Genomic DNA, 18,509 nt, shown 5'->3' on the forward strand with positions numbered 1-18,509 from the left:
GAAGCTACGCACTGTTACATATAGGCCTACGGCATATGCTTTCCGTTCTGCTCTCAAATTCAATGCACACTCGCACCAACTGACCTTCACCTTGTAACAACATATAGGCAGAACTTTGCTAGCCGTGTCTACCAACTGGTAGTTTAAAAAAAGAAATTTAAATATAAAAGATAATTGAACTTTCAATTATAAATAATAAAATATGATATTTCCCAACTTTGAATTGAATTATAATGCTTTCATTTTTTAAAGGAACACGTGTACGTGTTTACAACAACAGCATGCCGCGCTCCCACTTCCTAAGTAACAACGTGTAGATAAAAAATAATAATGATTAATAAAATTTCTTGAATAAATAATTTAAAAGTATTGTGATTTTCACAATAAGTTTGATCATTTTTATTATTTTTTTCCGAAATGCACCCGTGACAGTAGTACTAGCTAGTTGCCAATGATACGTAATCGTATCATAATTTAGGCCTATCTAACTTCTCCAAAAATAAATTTAATAATAATTGCACTGTTTATTTTAGAAAAGCAACAACTCTAATTACAGTTGTTTACAGAAATGATATTACCAAATAGTGTTTAGACAGCGATCCCATGTAAACATCATTTACTCGCAAAATGCAGATTTCATACCCGCTTTCCTAGCTACATTTGGGTCGTTATTTGTATGCACTGGTGGCTAAAAGATATAAGACTCAGGAAATTTGTCAACATCGAAATAAATGTTATCCATGATAAATAAATTAGGCCCCCTAAAACCCGAGTTTTTAAACATATCTAGCAATACTTTTACAACAAGTTGATCGACGAAGGTCGCATATGACGTCACTGTACCACGTGACTACCTATCTAATTAACTAGGCTTTTTGAAATCAGGGCTTAGATTTAAGTCCGTATTGTGGCTAATTATCGCAATACTTCAGCGAACGAACTATTACAATTAATTTCTATAAGCATAAGGAAGACAAAATACATATAATTCTGTATACTTTGAAAACACGAGATGTGTCCTTTAAGCAGAACATCATGTCGAAAGTGTGGTGCCATTACACAAAAGTCAGCTGTAAAAAGGCAAAATGTAATATTTGTCTACAAGAAGTCGCAAGTTCTGGTGGAACAACGAACCTATCTACCCATCTTAGACGGCATCACAACATTGACGTGTTTCCTACTGTGAAACATGGAGGCAATTCCGGTAGGTAAAATGGCGCGTCGAACAAATCTTCGAAATCATGGAAACGGGAAACCGATAATAAAATATTAAATCAGATTTTTTTAAATCTGTAATATAACAGCCCCGTTTTTAAATTTTAACTTAAAGCAATTCCGTAAAATATTTTAGCTGCTGTTACCTCCACAAGTAACGTGATTACGATGACAAGTATCAACACAGTCAACGTCAACACATTAGCCCCACCGACGGTGAAAAGTGTCAGTTCTACTTCTGTCACACCATGGACCATCGCTCGAGCAGGGAAATTGCCATCTACAAAATCTAACGAGATTACCAATGCGGTTGTAGAGTACATAAGCCAGGACCTGTGGCCTTATAGTACAATTGAAAGCCCAGCTTTCAGGTAAAGCACTCTATTTCATCGACTTTTTTCCATGAAAATTCCTTTCGATAAACAATGATAAATTCACTGAATTATTTCATGTACTTGCTTGTAAGGAATAATTTTCTTATAGGAACATGCTCTACCAACTTGATCCAAGATATCACCCACCTAACAGACATACTGTCAGTGAGCAATTGATACCTGCACTTTTAGCTCAAGAACAAGCTAAACTTCAAACTGATTTAAGTGTGGCAAATGCTGTAGCTCTGACCTCTGATGCATGGACGTCACGGTATACAGAGTCTTACTTAACAATTACCTGTCATTATTTGAAAAAACCTGAGTGGAAATTATGCTCAAAAGTTTTGCAGACAGAAAAATTTGAAGGCAGTCACACTGGAGACAGGGTGGGATATGAGCTTAGATCAGCTAATAGTATGATGAAGTGGGGTATCGAGAAAAAAGTTAAAGTTATAACAGTAGATAATGCTTCAAACATGGACATATCAATTCAGGTATCAGGAGCAGAATTAAAATTGGGATGCTTTGCACACACACTTAACCTTGCCTCAAATAAGGCATTAAATGACTGCGCTTTCAAAAGTCCTTGGCAAGGTGAGGACAATTGTAACATTTTTTCACAAAAGCAATATAGAAACTGAACTCTTGAAAGTGATACAGGAGGGACTTAACATACCCATGCATAGATTAGTCATGGATTGTAAAACAAGATGGAACTCCACATACAGCATGCTAGAAAGATTTCTTGAGCAAAAGCCTGCCATTTTAGCTACTTTACTTGATGAAAATGTGAAACGCGTAAATCAAAAGGGAAAGATAGTGGCTGGAATGTTAGATTCAGAAATGTGAGGAGTTTATTGAAGTCATGAAAATAATAATGACAGCAACAGTAGCACTATGTGAAGAAAAGTTCCCTACTGCAGGGCTGATTTTGCCTTTATTAGGAAAACTGAGGAAGCATTTTACAATTTGTGACACTGATTTGGAATCTTTGAAATCAATAAAAGAGTTGGTTGGCAAGAATTTAGCAGTAAGATACACACAACAGGACATTGTTCATTTTCTAGAGGAGGCAAGTGCCCTTGACCCTAGAACTAAAAAAACCTCTATGATTGATGAAGAAACATGGGAGAGAATTATCAACAAGTGTATTACCATTATTGCTTTGCACAAGAACAATATAATTGCCAAGCAGGAACCAGGAGTAGTTACTGATGTTTCTGTCCAACCAGCCCTACCAAGTTTAAAGGATACACCTAAAGACGAAAAAGACATTGCTGCTTGTGAGGTGATAGTTATTTTGCTAATTTCTACTTTATGATTAAATAAGCATTAGCTATAGCATGTTTATTTACTAAGAAATGTGTATTGGAAATCTTTTATAATTTATAATTTCAGCCTCCACTGAAAAAGTCAGCTTTGTCATCATTGTTTGAGGATGACAGAAGTAACTCAAGTAGATCCTCCTTTACTAGACAGTGAAATTGCCAAAAGGGAAGTAGAAAAATACAGAGCTATTCCACCAGCAAGCATGTTGGAAAACTCTCTTCTGTTTTGGAAGGAAAGGAGTTTTGACTTTCCAAATTTGATTGTTCTTGCTGAACAATATCTTTGTGTTCAAGCATCCTCTGTAGCCTCAGAAAGGGTATTTAGCACCAGTGGCGACATTGTTTCCAGCACAAGGGCCTGTCTGAAACCAGCCCAAGTGGATGCCTTGGTTTTTCTTAAGAAAAATATGGGCAAACAATGAAATTAATTTGTCTTGCATTGACAATACAAAGTGAATAAAATAACAAGGATTTCAAATGTAGTTTTATTATTTTATTAAAGTTTTGTTGCAATAAACAAATACTAAGTCATTCCCCTTCAAAAAACAAAAACAAGAGTGTTTTCTCATTTGTCTGTATCGACAATACGTATCGCGTATCGCACCTCTGTATCGCAATATGTATCGTATCGAAAAATAAATTTCAATAGATGTTTTGCACACTCTAACGTCATGCTAGGTTAAAAGGTCATAGGGGGAAAAATCTTACATCCGGGTCCTTTGTCAATGTGAAACAGCGAACGACGACGGCTGCTCACCAACATTTTACGGGTGAGACATAGTTTGTTTAAGCATGTAAGATGATAAAAATATAACATTCGTAAAAAATACAATTTAAAGTTACCACTAAGAGTTGCAGATTAGAATGTTTCATTCACATTTATTTAATTTGAGCTGGTGAAGTATAGGTTGTTTATGTCTGCTCGCGCTCACTACTTTCACTTGCGATGTTTTTTATCGAATTAAATAGCTCTCAAAAATTAACCCAGTGAAGTAGTACATTACATAGAGAAGTGATAACAGTTCAATAATTTTATTGACAATGTGTCTTTTTTGTTTTAAAATGACAAAGTCGTTCGATTTTTAAGATTTATCAGCTTACCCCCCCCCCCTCTTCTCTCTCTCTTCTGTGGTATGCAGTACTGAGTAGTAATTAAGTTTAAATCTATGAATTAAGTCACCCCTCACACAATTAAGATTTTGAAGTAAGTTTTAAGAGTTTTGTTTTTTAAGTGTCTATCAGCATGACTGTCGTGCCAATATTTTTCACTATTCGCAGGACGGTCGCGCTTATAATTAGAGCTCCTATTCTTTTCCCAATTATTAATTTCTTCTACTTGCCCGTGAGACAGAGTTAGAGATATATTTAATTTGTATGATTTTAAATCTTATAAGCTTCTGACAATTTAAAAAAAAAATCAAACGAGATGTCTACACAATTATTTAATTTATTTCTAACTTTGACAAATGACCAGTTCAAAGTTCACTTCTCTATGCAATAACATATGTAGGCCTATATATATTAAAGCTAGACACTTTATTGCAAATAATAAGGATACTAATTATAAACCAGGAAATTTAGGTGGTGGGTCACCACCCAATACCCAACTGTTAGTCAATCCATTTTCAGCAGTCTGATTTAAACCACTGCTTTCTCTTTACGAGTGTAAAGAGAAGGGGCTGTATAACTATAAGACGAGTGTAAAGAATAGGAGGAGGGGGGTTAATATAGACGATTCTAAGAAAGGAGGGTTTGTATTATTGTAAGGAGATGGGGGTGTATTTGACGAGTGTAAGGAGAGAAGGGGGTTGGAAAAGCCCTGAATTATTACAGACTTTCACTAACTCTGTAGACTACAAGTGTTTTTCAAAATTTGTCGTCGGTCGTCGTGCGTATAATCTCGCCCCCCCTTTTTTTTTTATAAAATTTTCTTTTAAAAATATTATCTGTATAGATCGTAGTAGTTGTCAATATTTATATTTTGTAACCCCCTCCCTTGAAAAGGGATGCTACGACGTGCCTGGATAATACTGCCGTGATTTGTTGTAATGCATTATATAATCTATTCTCTTTGTAAAATTACCATTAATAATAAATACCACCCCCCCCCCCCTAAAAACATCATAGTCACAATACAATGGGTCCAGTAGTCGGTAGAGGGGTATTATCGACCTTTTTCCATTTTTGTGCAATTCAGAATTAAGATTTTTAAGTGTAAAAATGATTGTTTTATTATGAAATGGAATCTTTAAACATGGGTATGAAAAGCAACATTAATGCCAATAAATAGCCTTCTCATAGAAATTCTAGAAAGGAACTTTTCCATAAAAGATATGCTAAAGTAAACTTTTGGTCCTCTTTACCTATTATGTAAACAAATTGTATCATACTATAAGGGATAAATCATTATAAACTTTGGGGGAAAAGCAATACATCGTTGATTTGTCAAAAGGCTGCGTCCATGATTACGTTGTTTTTCCCTATGACCTTTGACACGCATATATAATTAGGTAATTAAATATGGCGTCACCGAGTGTGCAAAACATCTATACCCAACCCTACTTCACGTATAAAACAATTCCAGATGAAAACGCAACATAAAATTAAACGAGTAATCCTAATTGTTCGCGAACAATTAGAGGGCTTTCCACCTACCATGATTTAAAAAAAGATATTTAAGAATAGTTAAGATGATGTTAGAAACTCAAAAAGACCTTGAAAATAAAAATAATAATTTTCACGATGACCTTGACCTTTGACCTTGAGCTCATTTTGAAGGTCAAAAGTCATCGGTCTTCATGCAAGTGATCCCATGTCTCTATCTATATTAATGTAAAGGCTATAAGCTTAAAAAATGTTAATCAAGACATTCAGGGGCAATAACTTTGTTTAGGGGTTTACGGTTCCTTTCGGTTAGCTTCTCAATGCTAAAAATACTATGAAAGACCTTGAAAATGAAAAAACAATAATTTTGATGATGACCTTGACCTCAATTTTAAGGTCAAAGGTCATTGGTCTCAATGCAAGTGGTCCCATGTCTCTATCTATATTGATATAAAAGTTATAGGCTTAGATAATGATATTTGAGACTTTCAGGGTCAATAACTATGCTTAAGGGTTTTCGTATCCCTTTGATTATTTTTTCTTTGCAAGAGGATTTTACTGTGAATTCATTAGTGAAGGTTTCGTGTCTCTATGACTTTCCGTTAAGTAGGAGTAGCGATAACAAGGTTTTCAACGCGAGTCTCCGAAATTCACAGAAGGGTCAAAGTTCAAAGTTATAATGCATACTATCAAAACCAATCAAGAAGTCAATACTTACCCATATAATATTTCAACGCTATCTTAAGCAGGAAAGAGAGTATAAAAGGTGCTATTTTTTCCTCTTTTCTGTTGACCTTGACCTTTGACATTGACCTAATTTTCAAGGTTAAACGTCACCGATTGTATTCCAGTTGGTCCCATGTCTCTAAGACAAACCGTTCTCAAGTTTGACATGCTTTACGAATAAATTGCAAAACATAAAGAGGCATTAACTCCCTTTAGGGGACACCGAATCCCTTCATTTGAAATTCTTCGCTTCTACTAATTACCCTCTATGCTTTAGAAAAGGTTTCATCCTCCTATCATTTACGGTTAAAAAGTAGAAGCGCTAACAATAATTTCTGCAAAAGGTCCAATAACTCCGTAAGGGGTCAAAGTTCAATTACGCAGGGTGAACTGTATTCGTTTCTCAAGAAGTACTATATGATGGACTATAAAGTTTTTCGAAAGTCTTAAGACGAAAAAATTTTTTGACGGCAGGAAAATAATAATAACTAGTGATCCTAATTGTTCGCGAACAATTAGAGGGCTTCCCACCTTCTAGCGGTTTTTCAGTAGTGTTGAAATGCTAAAAGCCCCCCCCCCTACCCTACCCCACCCCACCCTCACGGAAAAAAACAAAAAAAATGGATTTGGCTAGAAAAGAAATTCAAATTTGCCGCCTAAATTTGAGTGTTGAGGTGTGTTCAATGCTTGGTTTCGCATTAAGTACCTTCAAATTTGAGGGAGAAAAGGGGTGTGGGTGTTGGGTAGCCAGCACATATGCACATATCAGGTAAAAGTGTAATGGGACTTGTGCAGGTGTTTGGGGTGACTTTGGACCTGTTAGATGTGATATTTGGAGGTGCAAAGAAACCGGATGTGCCATTTTCCTAGATTGTAGTAACTGCTGGTGCATGCTGGGAGTCTATACAAGCCTCATGTTGTCAGATGTTGTGAAGATGCACTGGATTTGACCGTGTGTGTTGTGGATTGTGGAATTGAATATACAGTTTGTAATGGCTCATCCTATGTGTTCTAATTCACGGAGACAATGTCTTTCAGTCATTTCACCCAAGGAGGCATGCGTATACGGATTGATAGGCTTTGACAACAAACAACCAAAATGGCGGCCGGTGAATTAGAAAGTGTCTGAGTGCATGTAGGATATCTGAACGGAGAATAGGAGTACTGCATCCCATCTGATCCTGCAGGTAAGTGTTTATTTGTTTACAATGACAGTCGGGATGGAATGTCAATGAGTTCAACTGTCGAGTAAAGTTGCATCATCATTATAAAAAAAAAACAAACTTAAGTCTTTATGTTGATGCAGGCAGACAATTGAATCTGGCCTATGTCTTTTCATGAATGTAAACGGAATTCATGTTTGATTGACAAGACAGTCAAGAAATGGAAGAAATGGGTGTAGGTCAGATGTGTAGGTGTAGGTCAGATTAGCTAGAATCCTGTAATTGTTGCATGGCATGAGACCGGTCAAAATAGTGTATTGAAACAGCTGATCACAGACAGATCACTTGAAGGGTGGGGGATTTCTTCCTTGGGGACGACAGGCGTGATGGGTGGGTTGGCCTTACTCGTGGAGACTGGCCCCTGGATGCGTGACCTTGACCTTTGACCTTGACCCACGTTCAAGGTCAAACCTCAAAAATCCTGTTGTTGGGCATGAAACCGGTCAAAATAGTGTATTATAAACAGCTGATGACAGACAGATCACTTGAAGGGTGGGGGGTTTCTTCCTTGGGGACGACAGGCGTGATGGGTGGGTTGGCCTTACTCGTGGAGACTGGCCCCTGGATGCGTGACCTTGACGTTTGACCTTGACCTGATTGTGAAGGTCAGAGAGGTCACGGGGCTTCGTTTAAGTGGTCCCGCGTCTCTATCTACATCCGTGAAGAAGTTGTGGGCTCGAACGACGACGTCGGAGACTTTCGGGGGCGAGAACCGTGCTTCGGGGTTCTCGGTTTCCCCCGGTCAACTTCTCTGTGCGAGGGTCTTTTATGGTGAAATCGTCGGTCAAGGTCTCGCCTCTCCACGACTCGCGGTCTGGTAGGAGTAGCGATAACGGGGTTTTCGACGTTAAGTCGCCGCCTTTCGCAGAGCGGTCAAAGTTCAGAGTTGTAATTCAGGATTCCGAGACCAGTCCAGAATTCCATGCTGACCCATGTGATATTTCGATGCTATCTGAAGCGGGAAAGAGCGTATAAAGAGTGCCATTTTCTGGCCATTCTGGATGACCTTGACCTTTGACCTTGACCTACTTTTTCAAGGTCAAGGTCACCCAACCCGTCCCAGTGGGTTCCGTCTCTCTACGACGAAGACTTTAGGAGTCGTCAATTTGTAGGGGACAAATCGCAAAACATGAGGGGGCATTAACTCCCTTTAGGGGACACCGAATCCCTTCATTTGAAATTCTTTGCTTCTACTAATTGACCTCTATGCTTCAGCAAAGGTTTCATCCTCCTATCCTTTACGGTTAAAAAGGAGTAGCGATAACAATGATTTCTGTTAACAGGTCCGATAACTCTGTAAGGGGTCAAAGTTCCATGACGCAGGGTGAAATGTATTCGTTTCTCAAGAAGTGCTCTAGGATGGACTCTAAAGTTTTTCGATAAGTCTTAAGACGAAATTTTTTTTTGACGGCAGGAAAATAATAATAATAATAATAATAATAATAACTAGTGATCCTAAATGTTCGCGAACAATTAGAGGGCTTTCCACCTACAATGATTTAAAGATAGATATTTAAGAATATTTAGGATGATGTACGAAACTCAAAACGACTTAGAAAATTTAATAATTTTCTCAATGATCTTGACCTTTGACCTTGACCTCATTTTGAAGGTCAAAGGTCATCGGTCTTAATCCAAGTGATTCCATGTCTCTATCTATATTAATGTAAAAGCTATAAGCTTAAAAAATGTTAATCAAGACATTCAGGGTCAATAATTTGTTTAGGGGTTTTCGGTTACTTTCGGTTAACTTCTCAATGCTAAAAATACTTTGAAAGACCTTGAAAATGGAAAAAAATTAATTTTGATGATGACCTTGACCTTTGACCTTGACCTCATTTTGAAGGTCAAAGGTCATCGGTCTTAATGCAAGTGGTCCCATGTCTCTATCTCTATTAATACAAAAGTTATAGGCTTAGATAATGATATTGGAGACTTTCAGGGGCAATAACTATGCTTAAGGGTTTTCGTATCCCTTTGATTATTTTTTCTTTGCAAGAGGGTTTTACTGTGAATTCATTAGCGAAGGTTTCGTGTCTCTATGACTTTCCGTTAAGTAGGAGTAGCGATAACAAGGTTTTCGACGCGAGTCTCCGAAATTCACAGAAGGGTCAAAGTTCAAAGTTGTAATGCATACTATCAAAACCAATCAAGAAGTCAATACTTACCCATATAATATTTCAACGCTATCTTAAGCAGGAAAGAGAGTATAAAAAGTGCTATTTTTTCCTCTTTTCTGATGACCTTGACCTTTGACATTGACCTAATTTTCAAGGTCAAAGGTCACCGATCCTATTCCAGTTGGTCCCATGTCTCTACGACAAACCGTTCTCAAGCTCGACATATTTTACGAATAAATTGCAAAACATAAAGAGGCATTAACTCCCTTTAGGGGACACCGAATCCCTTCATTTTAAATTCTTCCCTTCTACTAATTACCCTCTATGTTTTAGAAAAGGTTTTATCCTTCTATCATTTATGGTTACAAAGTAGAAGTGCTAACAATGATTTCTGCGAAAGGTCCAATAACTCCGTAAGGGGTCAAAGGTCAATTAGGCAGGGTGAACTGTATTCGTTTCTCAGGGAGTACTATATGATGGACTATAAAGTTTTTCGATAAGTCTTAAGACGAAAATTTTTTTTGACGGCAGGAAAATAATAATAAACAGAACAATAACAATAGGACTTTCCACAGAAAGGTGGAAAGCCCTAATAACTAGTGATCCTAATTGTTCGCGAACAATTAGAGGGCTTTCCACCTTCTAGCGGTTTTTCAGTAGTGTTGAAATGCTAAAAGCCCCACCCCACCCCCCACCAAAAAAAAAAAAATTTGATTTGGCTAGAAAAGAAATTCAAATTTGCCGCCTAAATTTGAGTGTTGAAGTGTGTTCAATGCTTGGTTTCGTATTAAGTACCCGTCAAATTTTTTGGGGGGAAAGGGGTGTGGGTGTTGGGTAGCCAGCACATATGCACATATCAGGTAAAAGTGTAATAGGACTTGTGCAGGTGTTTGGGGTGACTTTGGACCTGTTAGATAGGATATTTGGAGGTGCAAAGAAACCGGATGTGACATTTTCCTAGATTGTAGTAACTGCTGGTGCATGCTGGGAGTCTACAAGCCTCATGTTGATGTTGTGAAGATGCACTGGATTTTACCGTGTGTGTTGTGGATTGTGGAATTGAATATACAGTTTGTAATGGCTCATCCTATGTGTTCTAATTCACGGAGACAATGTCTTTCAGTCATTTCACCCAAGGAGGCATGCATACGGATTTAGGCTTTGAAAACAAACAGCCAAAATGGCGGCCGGTGAATTAGAAAGTGTCTGAGTGCATGTAGGATATCTGAACGGAGAATAGGAGTACTGCATCCCATCTGATCCTGCAGGTAAGTGTTTATTTGTTTACAATGACAGTCAGGATGGAATGTCAATGAGTTCAACTGTCAAGTAAAGTTGCATCATCATTATAAAAAAAAAAACTTAGTCTTTATGTTGATGCAGGCAGACAATTGAATCTGGCCTATGTCTTTTCATGAATGTAAATGGAATTCATGTTTGATTGACAAGACAGTCAAGAAATGGAAGAAGTGGGTGTAGGTCAGATGTGTAGGTGTAGGTCAGATTAGCTAGAATCCTGTAATTGTTGCATGGCATGAGACCGGTCAAAATAGTGTATTGAAACAGCTGATCACAATCAGATCACTTGAAGGGTGGGGGATTTCTTCCTTGGGGACGACAGGCGTGATGGGTGGGTTGGCCTTACTCGTGGAGACTGGCCCCTGGATGCGTGACCTTGACCTTTGACCTTGACCCACTTTCAAGGTCAAACCTCAAAAATCCTGTTGTTGGGCATGAAACCGGTCAAAATAGTGTATTATAAACAGCTGATGACAGACAGATCACTTGAAGGGTGGGGGGTTTCTTCCTTGGGGACGACAGGCGTGATGGGTGGGTTGGCCTTACTCGTGGAGACTGGCCCCTGGATGCGTGACCTTGACCTTTGACCTTTGACCTTGACCCACTTTCAAGGTCAAACCTCAAAAACACATGGGGGAGAAAGTGTGACCTTGACCTTTGACCTTGACCTCATTTTGAAGGTCAGAGAGGTCACGGGGCTTCGTTTAAGTGGTCCCGCATCCCTATCTACATCCGTGAAGAAGTTGTGGGCTCGAACGACGACGTCGGAGACTTTCGGGGGCGAGAACCGTGCTTCGGGGTTCTCGGTTTCCCTCGGTCAACTTTTCTGTGCGAGAGCGTTTCATCTGGAATTCGTCGGCGAAGGTCTCGCCTCTCCACGACTTGCGGTCTAGTGAGAGTAGCGATAACGGGGTTTTCGACGTTAAGTCGCCGCCATTCGCAGAGTGGTCAAAGTTCAGAGTTGACATTCGTGATGCCGAGACCGGTCCAAAATTCCTTGCTGACCCATGTGATATTTCGATGCTATCTGAAGCGTGAAAGAGCGTATAAAAAGTGCCATTTTCTGGCCATTCTGGATGACCTTGACCTTTGACCTTGACCTACTTTTTCAAGGTCAAGGTCACCCAACCCGTCCCAGTGGGTTCCGTCTCTCTACGACGAAGACTTTAGGAGTCGTCAATTTGTAGGGGACAAATCGCAAAACATGAGGGGGCATTAACTCCCTTTAGGGGACACCGAATCCCTTCATTTGAAATTCTTCGCTTCTACTAATTACCCTCTATGTTTTAGAAAAGGTTTCATCCTCCTATCATTTACGGTTACAAAGTAGAAGTGCTAACAATGATTTCTGCGAAAGGTCAAATAACTCCGTAAGGGGTCAAAGTTCAATTACGCAGGGTGAACTGTATTCGTTTCTCAAGAAGTACTATATGATGGACTATAAAGTTTTTCGATAAGTCTTAAGACGAAGATTTTTTTTGACGGCAGGAAAATAATAATAATAATAATAATAATAATAATAATAATAAACAGAACAATAACAATAGGACTTTCCACTGAAAGGTGGAAAGCCCTAACTAGTGATCCTAATTGTTCGCGAACAATTAGAGGGCTTTCCACCTGCAATGATTTAAAAAAAGACATTTAAGAATATTTAAGATGATGTACGAAACTCGAAATGACCAAGAAAATTTAATTAATAATTTTCACGATGACCTTGACCTTTGACCTTCACCTCATTTTGAAGGTCAAAGGTCATCGGTCTTAATGCAAGTGATCCCATGTCTCTATCTATATTAATGTAAAAGCTATAAGCTTAAAAAAATGTTAATCAAGATATTCAGGGGCAATAATTTGTTTAGGGGTTTTCGGTTACTTTCGGTTAGCTTATCAATGATAAAAATACTTTAAAAGACCTTGAAAATGGAAAAAAAATAATTTTGATGATGACCTTGACCTATGACCTTGACCTCATTTTGAAGGTCAAAGGTCATCGGTCTGAATGCAAGTGGTCTCATGTCTCTATCTATATTAATATAAAAGTTATAGACTTAGATAATGATATTGGAGACTTTCAGGGGCAATAACTATGCTTAAGGGTTTTCGTATCCCTTTGATTATTTTTTCTTTGCAAGAGGGTTTTACTGTGAATTCATTAGCGAAGGTTTCGTGTCTCTATGACTTTCCGTTAAGTAGGAGTAGCGATAACAAGGTTTTTGACGCGAGTCTCCGAAATTCACAGAAGGGTCAAAGTTCAAAGTTGTAATGCATACTATCAAAACCAATCAAGAAGTCAATACTTACCCATATAATATTTCAACGCTATCTTAAGCAGGAAAAAGAGTATAAAAAGTGATATTTTTTCCTCTTTTCTGATGACCTTGACCTTTGACCTTGACCTAATTTTCAAGGTCAAAGGTCACCGATCCTATTCCAGTTGGTCCCATGTCTCTACGACAAACCGTGCTCAAGCTCGACATGTTTTACGAATAAATCGCAAAACATAAAGAGGCATTAACTCCCCTTAGGGGACACCGAACCCCTTCATTTGAAATTCTTCGCTTCTACTAATTACCCTCTATGTTTTAGAAAAGGTTTCATCCTCCTATCATTTACGGTTACAAAGTAGAAGTGCTAACAATGATTTCTGCGAAAGGTCAAATAACTCCGTAAGGGGTCAAAGTTCAATTACGCAGGGTGAACTGTATTCGTTTCTCAAGAAGTACTATATGATGGACTATAAAGTTTTTCGATAAGTCTTAAGACGAAGATTTTTTTTGACGGCAGGAAAATAATAATAATAATAATAACTAGATTCGATCTCGTTGCGAGCAACGAGTGGGTCTTCCGTCCAAATTTAGATGTGATTAGATAAAATTTGACTGACATTTTCGTTCATAAATAATGATACAAATATATTGTCTAGACGTACAATTTAGCTTTGGTAATGTTTTACAAATATTGATCATTTAAATGTTATAAATTAAAGACTCTCTCTACCTCTCGGCAACTAATTAAAGGGGTCAGCTTTTTTTCGAGAAAAAAGTTAATAATGTTATTTACTGCGATACAGATTCAACTGATCAGGCGAGTCATGCCGCCCGGAGGCCTGTTTTTTTTTTTATATCATTCTAGATATATCTCGCAAAACTGAACAAATTTTGTTCTACATGTCCTATGGAAATTTTCTTAAGAAAAAAGTTATTGATTGCGACATTTATCAGACTGTTAAGGCGAGTCATAAGGCCCGTGGGCCTTTTTCTTGATATCGTTTGAAAGATCTTGCAAACCTGAACAACTTTTGGTCTACATGTTTTATCAAAAGTTTCTCCAGAAAAAAGCTATTGATTGTGACACTAATCAAACTCTTCAGGCGAGCCATGAGGCCCGTTCGCCTTTTTCATGATGTTGTTTGAAACATCTTGCAAAACTGAACAACTTTTGCTCTAGATGTCTCATTAAAAGTTTCTTGACTAAAATATTATAGATTACAACAATAACCCAACTGTTCGGGTGAGCCATGAGACCCCCAGGCCTTATTCTTAACATCGTTAGTAACGCTTGCGAATCTGAACAACTTTTGTTCTACATGTCTTATCAAAAGTTTCTCGAGAAAAAAGTTATTAATGTTATTAATTGTGATACAAATTCGACTGTTCAGGCGAGCCATGACGCCCGCAGGCCTATTTTTTGATATCATTAGATAGATCTTGCAAAACTGAACAACTTTTATTCTACATGTTTCATCAAAGTTTCGTGAGGAAAAAGTTAATCATTGTAACAGAAATTCAATGGTTCAGGAGAGCCATGAAGCCCACGGACCCATTTCTTGATACGGCACGAAAGATCTCAATAAACTGTACAACTTTTGTTATATATGTTTAAAAAAATATTTACGAGTATAACGTTATGCGACATTTATCACTGTTAAGGCGAGTCATAAGGCCCGTGGGCCTTTTTCTTGATATCGTTTGAAAGATCTTGCGAAACTGAACAACTTTTGTTCTACATGTCTTATCAAAAGATTCTCGAGAAAAAAGTTAGTAATTGTGACACTGATCAAACTGTTCAGGCGAGCCATGAGGCCCGTTGGCCTTTTTCATGATGTTGTTCAAAAGATCTTGCAAAACTGAACAACTTTTGTTCAAGATGTCTTATTAAAAGTTTCTTGACAAAAATGTTATAGATTGCAACAATAACCCAACTGTTCAGGTGAGCCATGAGACCCGCAGGCCTATTTCTTAACATCGTTAGTTAACGCTTGCAAAACTGAACAACTTTTGTTCTACATGTCTTGTCAAAAGTTTCTCGAGAAAAAAGTTATTAATGTTATTAATTGTGATACAAATTCGACTGTTCAGGCGAGCCATGACGCCCTGAGGCCTAGTTTTTTTATATCATTAGATAGATCTTGCAAACCTGAACAACTTTTATTCTACATGTCTTATCAAAAGTTTCGTGAGAAAAAAGTTAATCATTGTAACAGAAATTCAATGGTTCAAGCGAGCCATGAGGCCTATGGGCCCATTTCTTGATATGACACGAAAGATCTCAATAAACTGTACAACTTTGGTTATATATGTCTAAGGAAAATATTTACGAGTAAATAGTTATGATTTAAAACGTGGAGAAAAATGAGACACTTTTTAAAACTCCATTTTCGACCCCTACCGAGCTTCCATACTAGGCACTTCCGGAAATTTTGAAAACCCAGGTGCACAACTACAACATGTCGTCTAACATCACTGAAAATTTCAGCACTCTAACTTTTATCGTTTTTGAGTTTTTGTCTGGACAAAATGGTCATCTGAAAATCGATAAAAGGGGGATAACTTCCAACTGGAAGTGATTTTTCAAAAATTGAAACGGCGGTACAAACTTCAAATGGCAACGCATCAATCCTGAAAATTTGAAGCAAATTGATCCAGCCATCTCCGAGAAATCTTCTGCACAAAAATCGGTAAGGAGAAAAAAAAAGAATAATAATAATAATAATAAGAAAAGTGAAAAATCAACAATAGAATAATAGAAGGGTCTTCCGCTGAAGACGGAAGACCCTAATAATAATAATAATAAACAGAACAATAACAATAGGACTTTCCACTGAAAGGTGGAAAGCCCTAATAATAATAATAAACAGAACAATAACAATAGGACTTTCCACTGAAAGGTGGAAAGCCCTAACTAGTAATCCTAATTGTTCGCGAACAATTAGAGGTCTTTCCACCTTTTCTGGATTTGTTTCTTGACCTTCAATCTTGATCCATTCTTCAGTAGGTCAAATGAGGCCAAAAAACTTTCAAGTCAATGTAAACTTGGAAAACTTTCAGGGGCCATAACTATTTAAAGGGGTTGGTGAATCTTTTCGCACTGAATAGATTGAAGAGTCTACTAAATCAGTACAAAACATTAATGATTAAGGTTTGGTATCTCCAGGGTTAACGGTTTCGAAGGACTAGTGATAACAAGCTTTATTTGTAAGATGGGCAATCATTTTTAAAGGAGCCCGGCTTAAGGGCCAAGAAAGATGTTTTAATTGGTTTTAAAAGAACATACTAATGATGCAATGAAAAATGATGTATGTTGAAAGACAAAAGAGATATAAAAAGAGCTAAATTCTCAATATTTGAAGTAACTTTGACCTTTGACCTTTACCTAATATTCAGGGTCAAAGGTCAATGATCACATTGCAGTTGGTCTCATGTTTCTATGATTATCCGTTTAAAAGTTAACGATTAGCACAAACACATAAAAGGGCAATAACTCATATAAGGGGTCAGCGGATCCTTTCACACTGAATATGTTGAAGTTGTGCTTTGAGAAACCCAAGACATTGGTGAAGGTTTGGTGTCTCTATGGTCTATGGTTTCAAAGGGGTAGCGATAACAAGGTTAATAATGTAAGGGGCAATAACTTTTAAAGGGGCCAGTCTTAGGGTACAGGTATCAAATCTTTAAAATGGATTTAAAAGGACATACTAAAGATTCAATTATATGTAGTATATGTTGAAAGACAAAAGCGATCTAAAAAGAGCTAAATTTCTCATATTTTGAATGACCTTGACCTTGACATAAATTAAAAGGTCAAAGAATGGAGATTCTAATGCAGTTGGTCCCATGTCTCTAGGATAAATGGTTTTAAGTTTTTTTTAATTATTTGTAAAAATCAAAACCTTTCAGGGGCAATAACTCATAAAAGGGGTCGAAGAATATTTTCGCAATGATAGATTGAAGAGTCTCCTTGAATAGTTGAAGACATTGGTGAAGGTTTGGTGTCTCTATGGTCTATCGTTTCAGAGGAGTAGCGATAACAAGGTTAATACTGTAAAGGGCAATAACTTTTAAAGGGGTCAATCTTTGGGTACAGGAATTAAGTCTTTAAAATAGATTTAAAAGGATATACTAAAGATGCAATGATATGTAGTATATGTTGAAAGACAAAAGAGATCTAAAAAGAGCTAACTTTCTCATATTTTGAATGACCTTGACCTTTGACCTTGACATAAATTAAAAGGTCAAAGGATGAAAATTCTAATGCAGTTGCTCCCATGTCTTTAGGATAAATGGTTTTAATTTTTTTCAATTATTTCTAAAAATGAAAACCTTTCAGGGGCAATAACTCATAAAAGGGGTCGAAGAATATTTTCGCAATGAATAGATTGAAGACTCTCCTTGAATAGTCGAAGACATTGGTGAAGGTTTGGTATCTTTACGGTGTACGGTTTCGGAGGAGTAGCGATAACAAGGTTAATACTCTAAGGGGCAATAACTTTTAAAAGGGTCAGTCTTAAGGTACAGGAATTAAATCTTTAAAATAGATTTAAAAGGACATACTAAAGATGCAATGATATGTAGTATATGTTGAAAGACAAAAGAGATATAAAAAGAGCTAAATTTCTCATATTTTGAATGACCTTGACCTTTGACCTTGATATAAATCAAAAGGTCAAAGGATGAAGATTCTAATGCAGTTAGTCCCATGTCTCTAGGATAAATGGTTTTAAATTTTTTCAATTATTTGTAAAAATTAAAAACTTTCAGGGGCAATAACTCATAAAAGGGGTCGAAGAATCATTTCGCAATGAATAGATTGAAGAGTCTCCTTGACTAGTCGAAGACATTGGTGAAGGTTTGGTATCTTTACGGTGTACGGTTTCGGAGGAGTAGCGATAACAAGGTTAATATTCTAAGGGGCAATAACTTTTGTAGGGGTCAGTCTTAAGGTACAGGAATTAAATCTTTAAAATAGATTTAAAAGGACATACTAAAGATGCAATGATATGTAGTATATGTTGAAAGACAAAAGAGATCTAAAAAGAGCTAAATTTCTCATATTTTGAATGACCTTGACCTTTGACCTTGATATAAATCAAAAGGTCAAAGGATGAAGATTCTAATGCAGTTAGTCCCATGTCTCTAGGATAAATGGTTTTAAATTTTTTCAATTATTTGTAAAAATCAAAAACTTTCAGGGGCAATAACTCATAAAAGGGGTTGACGAATCATTTCGCAATGAATAGATTGAAGAGTCTCCTTGACTAGTCGAAGACATTGGTGAAGGTTTGGTATCTTTACGGTGTACGGTTTCGGAGGAGTAGCGATAACAAGCTTTTATTGCAAA

General features: G+C 37.2%; 2 protein-coding genes and 1 long non-coding RNA gene across 3 annotated transcripts in view; 2 read left to right on the forward strand and 1 right to left on the reverse strand.

Moving 5' to 3' along the window:
* The window catches only part of LOC125670998 (glutamyl aminopeptidase-like), a 288,688-nt gene that overhangs the window by 158,529 nt on the left and 111,650 nt on the right, over positions 1 to 18,509 (reverse strand). The gene's annotated exons all lie outside the window — the stretch shown is intronic.
* LOC125661436 (uncharacterized) lies at positions 2,429 to 3,369 on the forward strand. Its single transcript, XM_048893440.2, has 2 exons — positions 2,429 to 2,877; positions 2,988 to 3,369. Exons 1-2 carry the CDS (start codon positions 2,455 to 2,457, stop codon positions 3,069 to 3,071), a joined length of 507 nt encoding a protein of 168 aa, XP_048749397.2. The 5' UTR covers positions 2,429 to 2,454; the 3' UTR covers positions 3,072 to 3,369.
* LOC125671073 (uncharacterized) overlaps positions 6,874 to 18,509 on the forward strand; it is a 38,464-nt gene continuing 26,828 nt past the window's right edge. Inside the window, exons 1-2 of the long non-coding RNA XR_008802453.1 lie at positions 6,874 to 7,434; positions 10,714 to 10,858. This is a non-coding gene — a long non-coding RNA (uncharacterized LOC125671073). The remainder of the gene's footprint in view (positions 7,435 to 10,713; positions 10,859 to 18,509) is intronic.

The sequence above is a fragment of the Ostrea edulis genome, chromosome 4 (assembly GCF_947568905.1).
Source record: "Ostrea edulis chromosome 4, xbOstEdul1.1, whole genome shotgun sequence".
Taxonomy (NCBI): domain Eukaryota; kingdom Metazoa; phylum Mollusca; class Bivalvia; order Ostreida; family Ostreidae; genus Ostrea; species Ostrea edulis.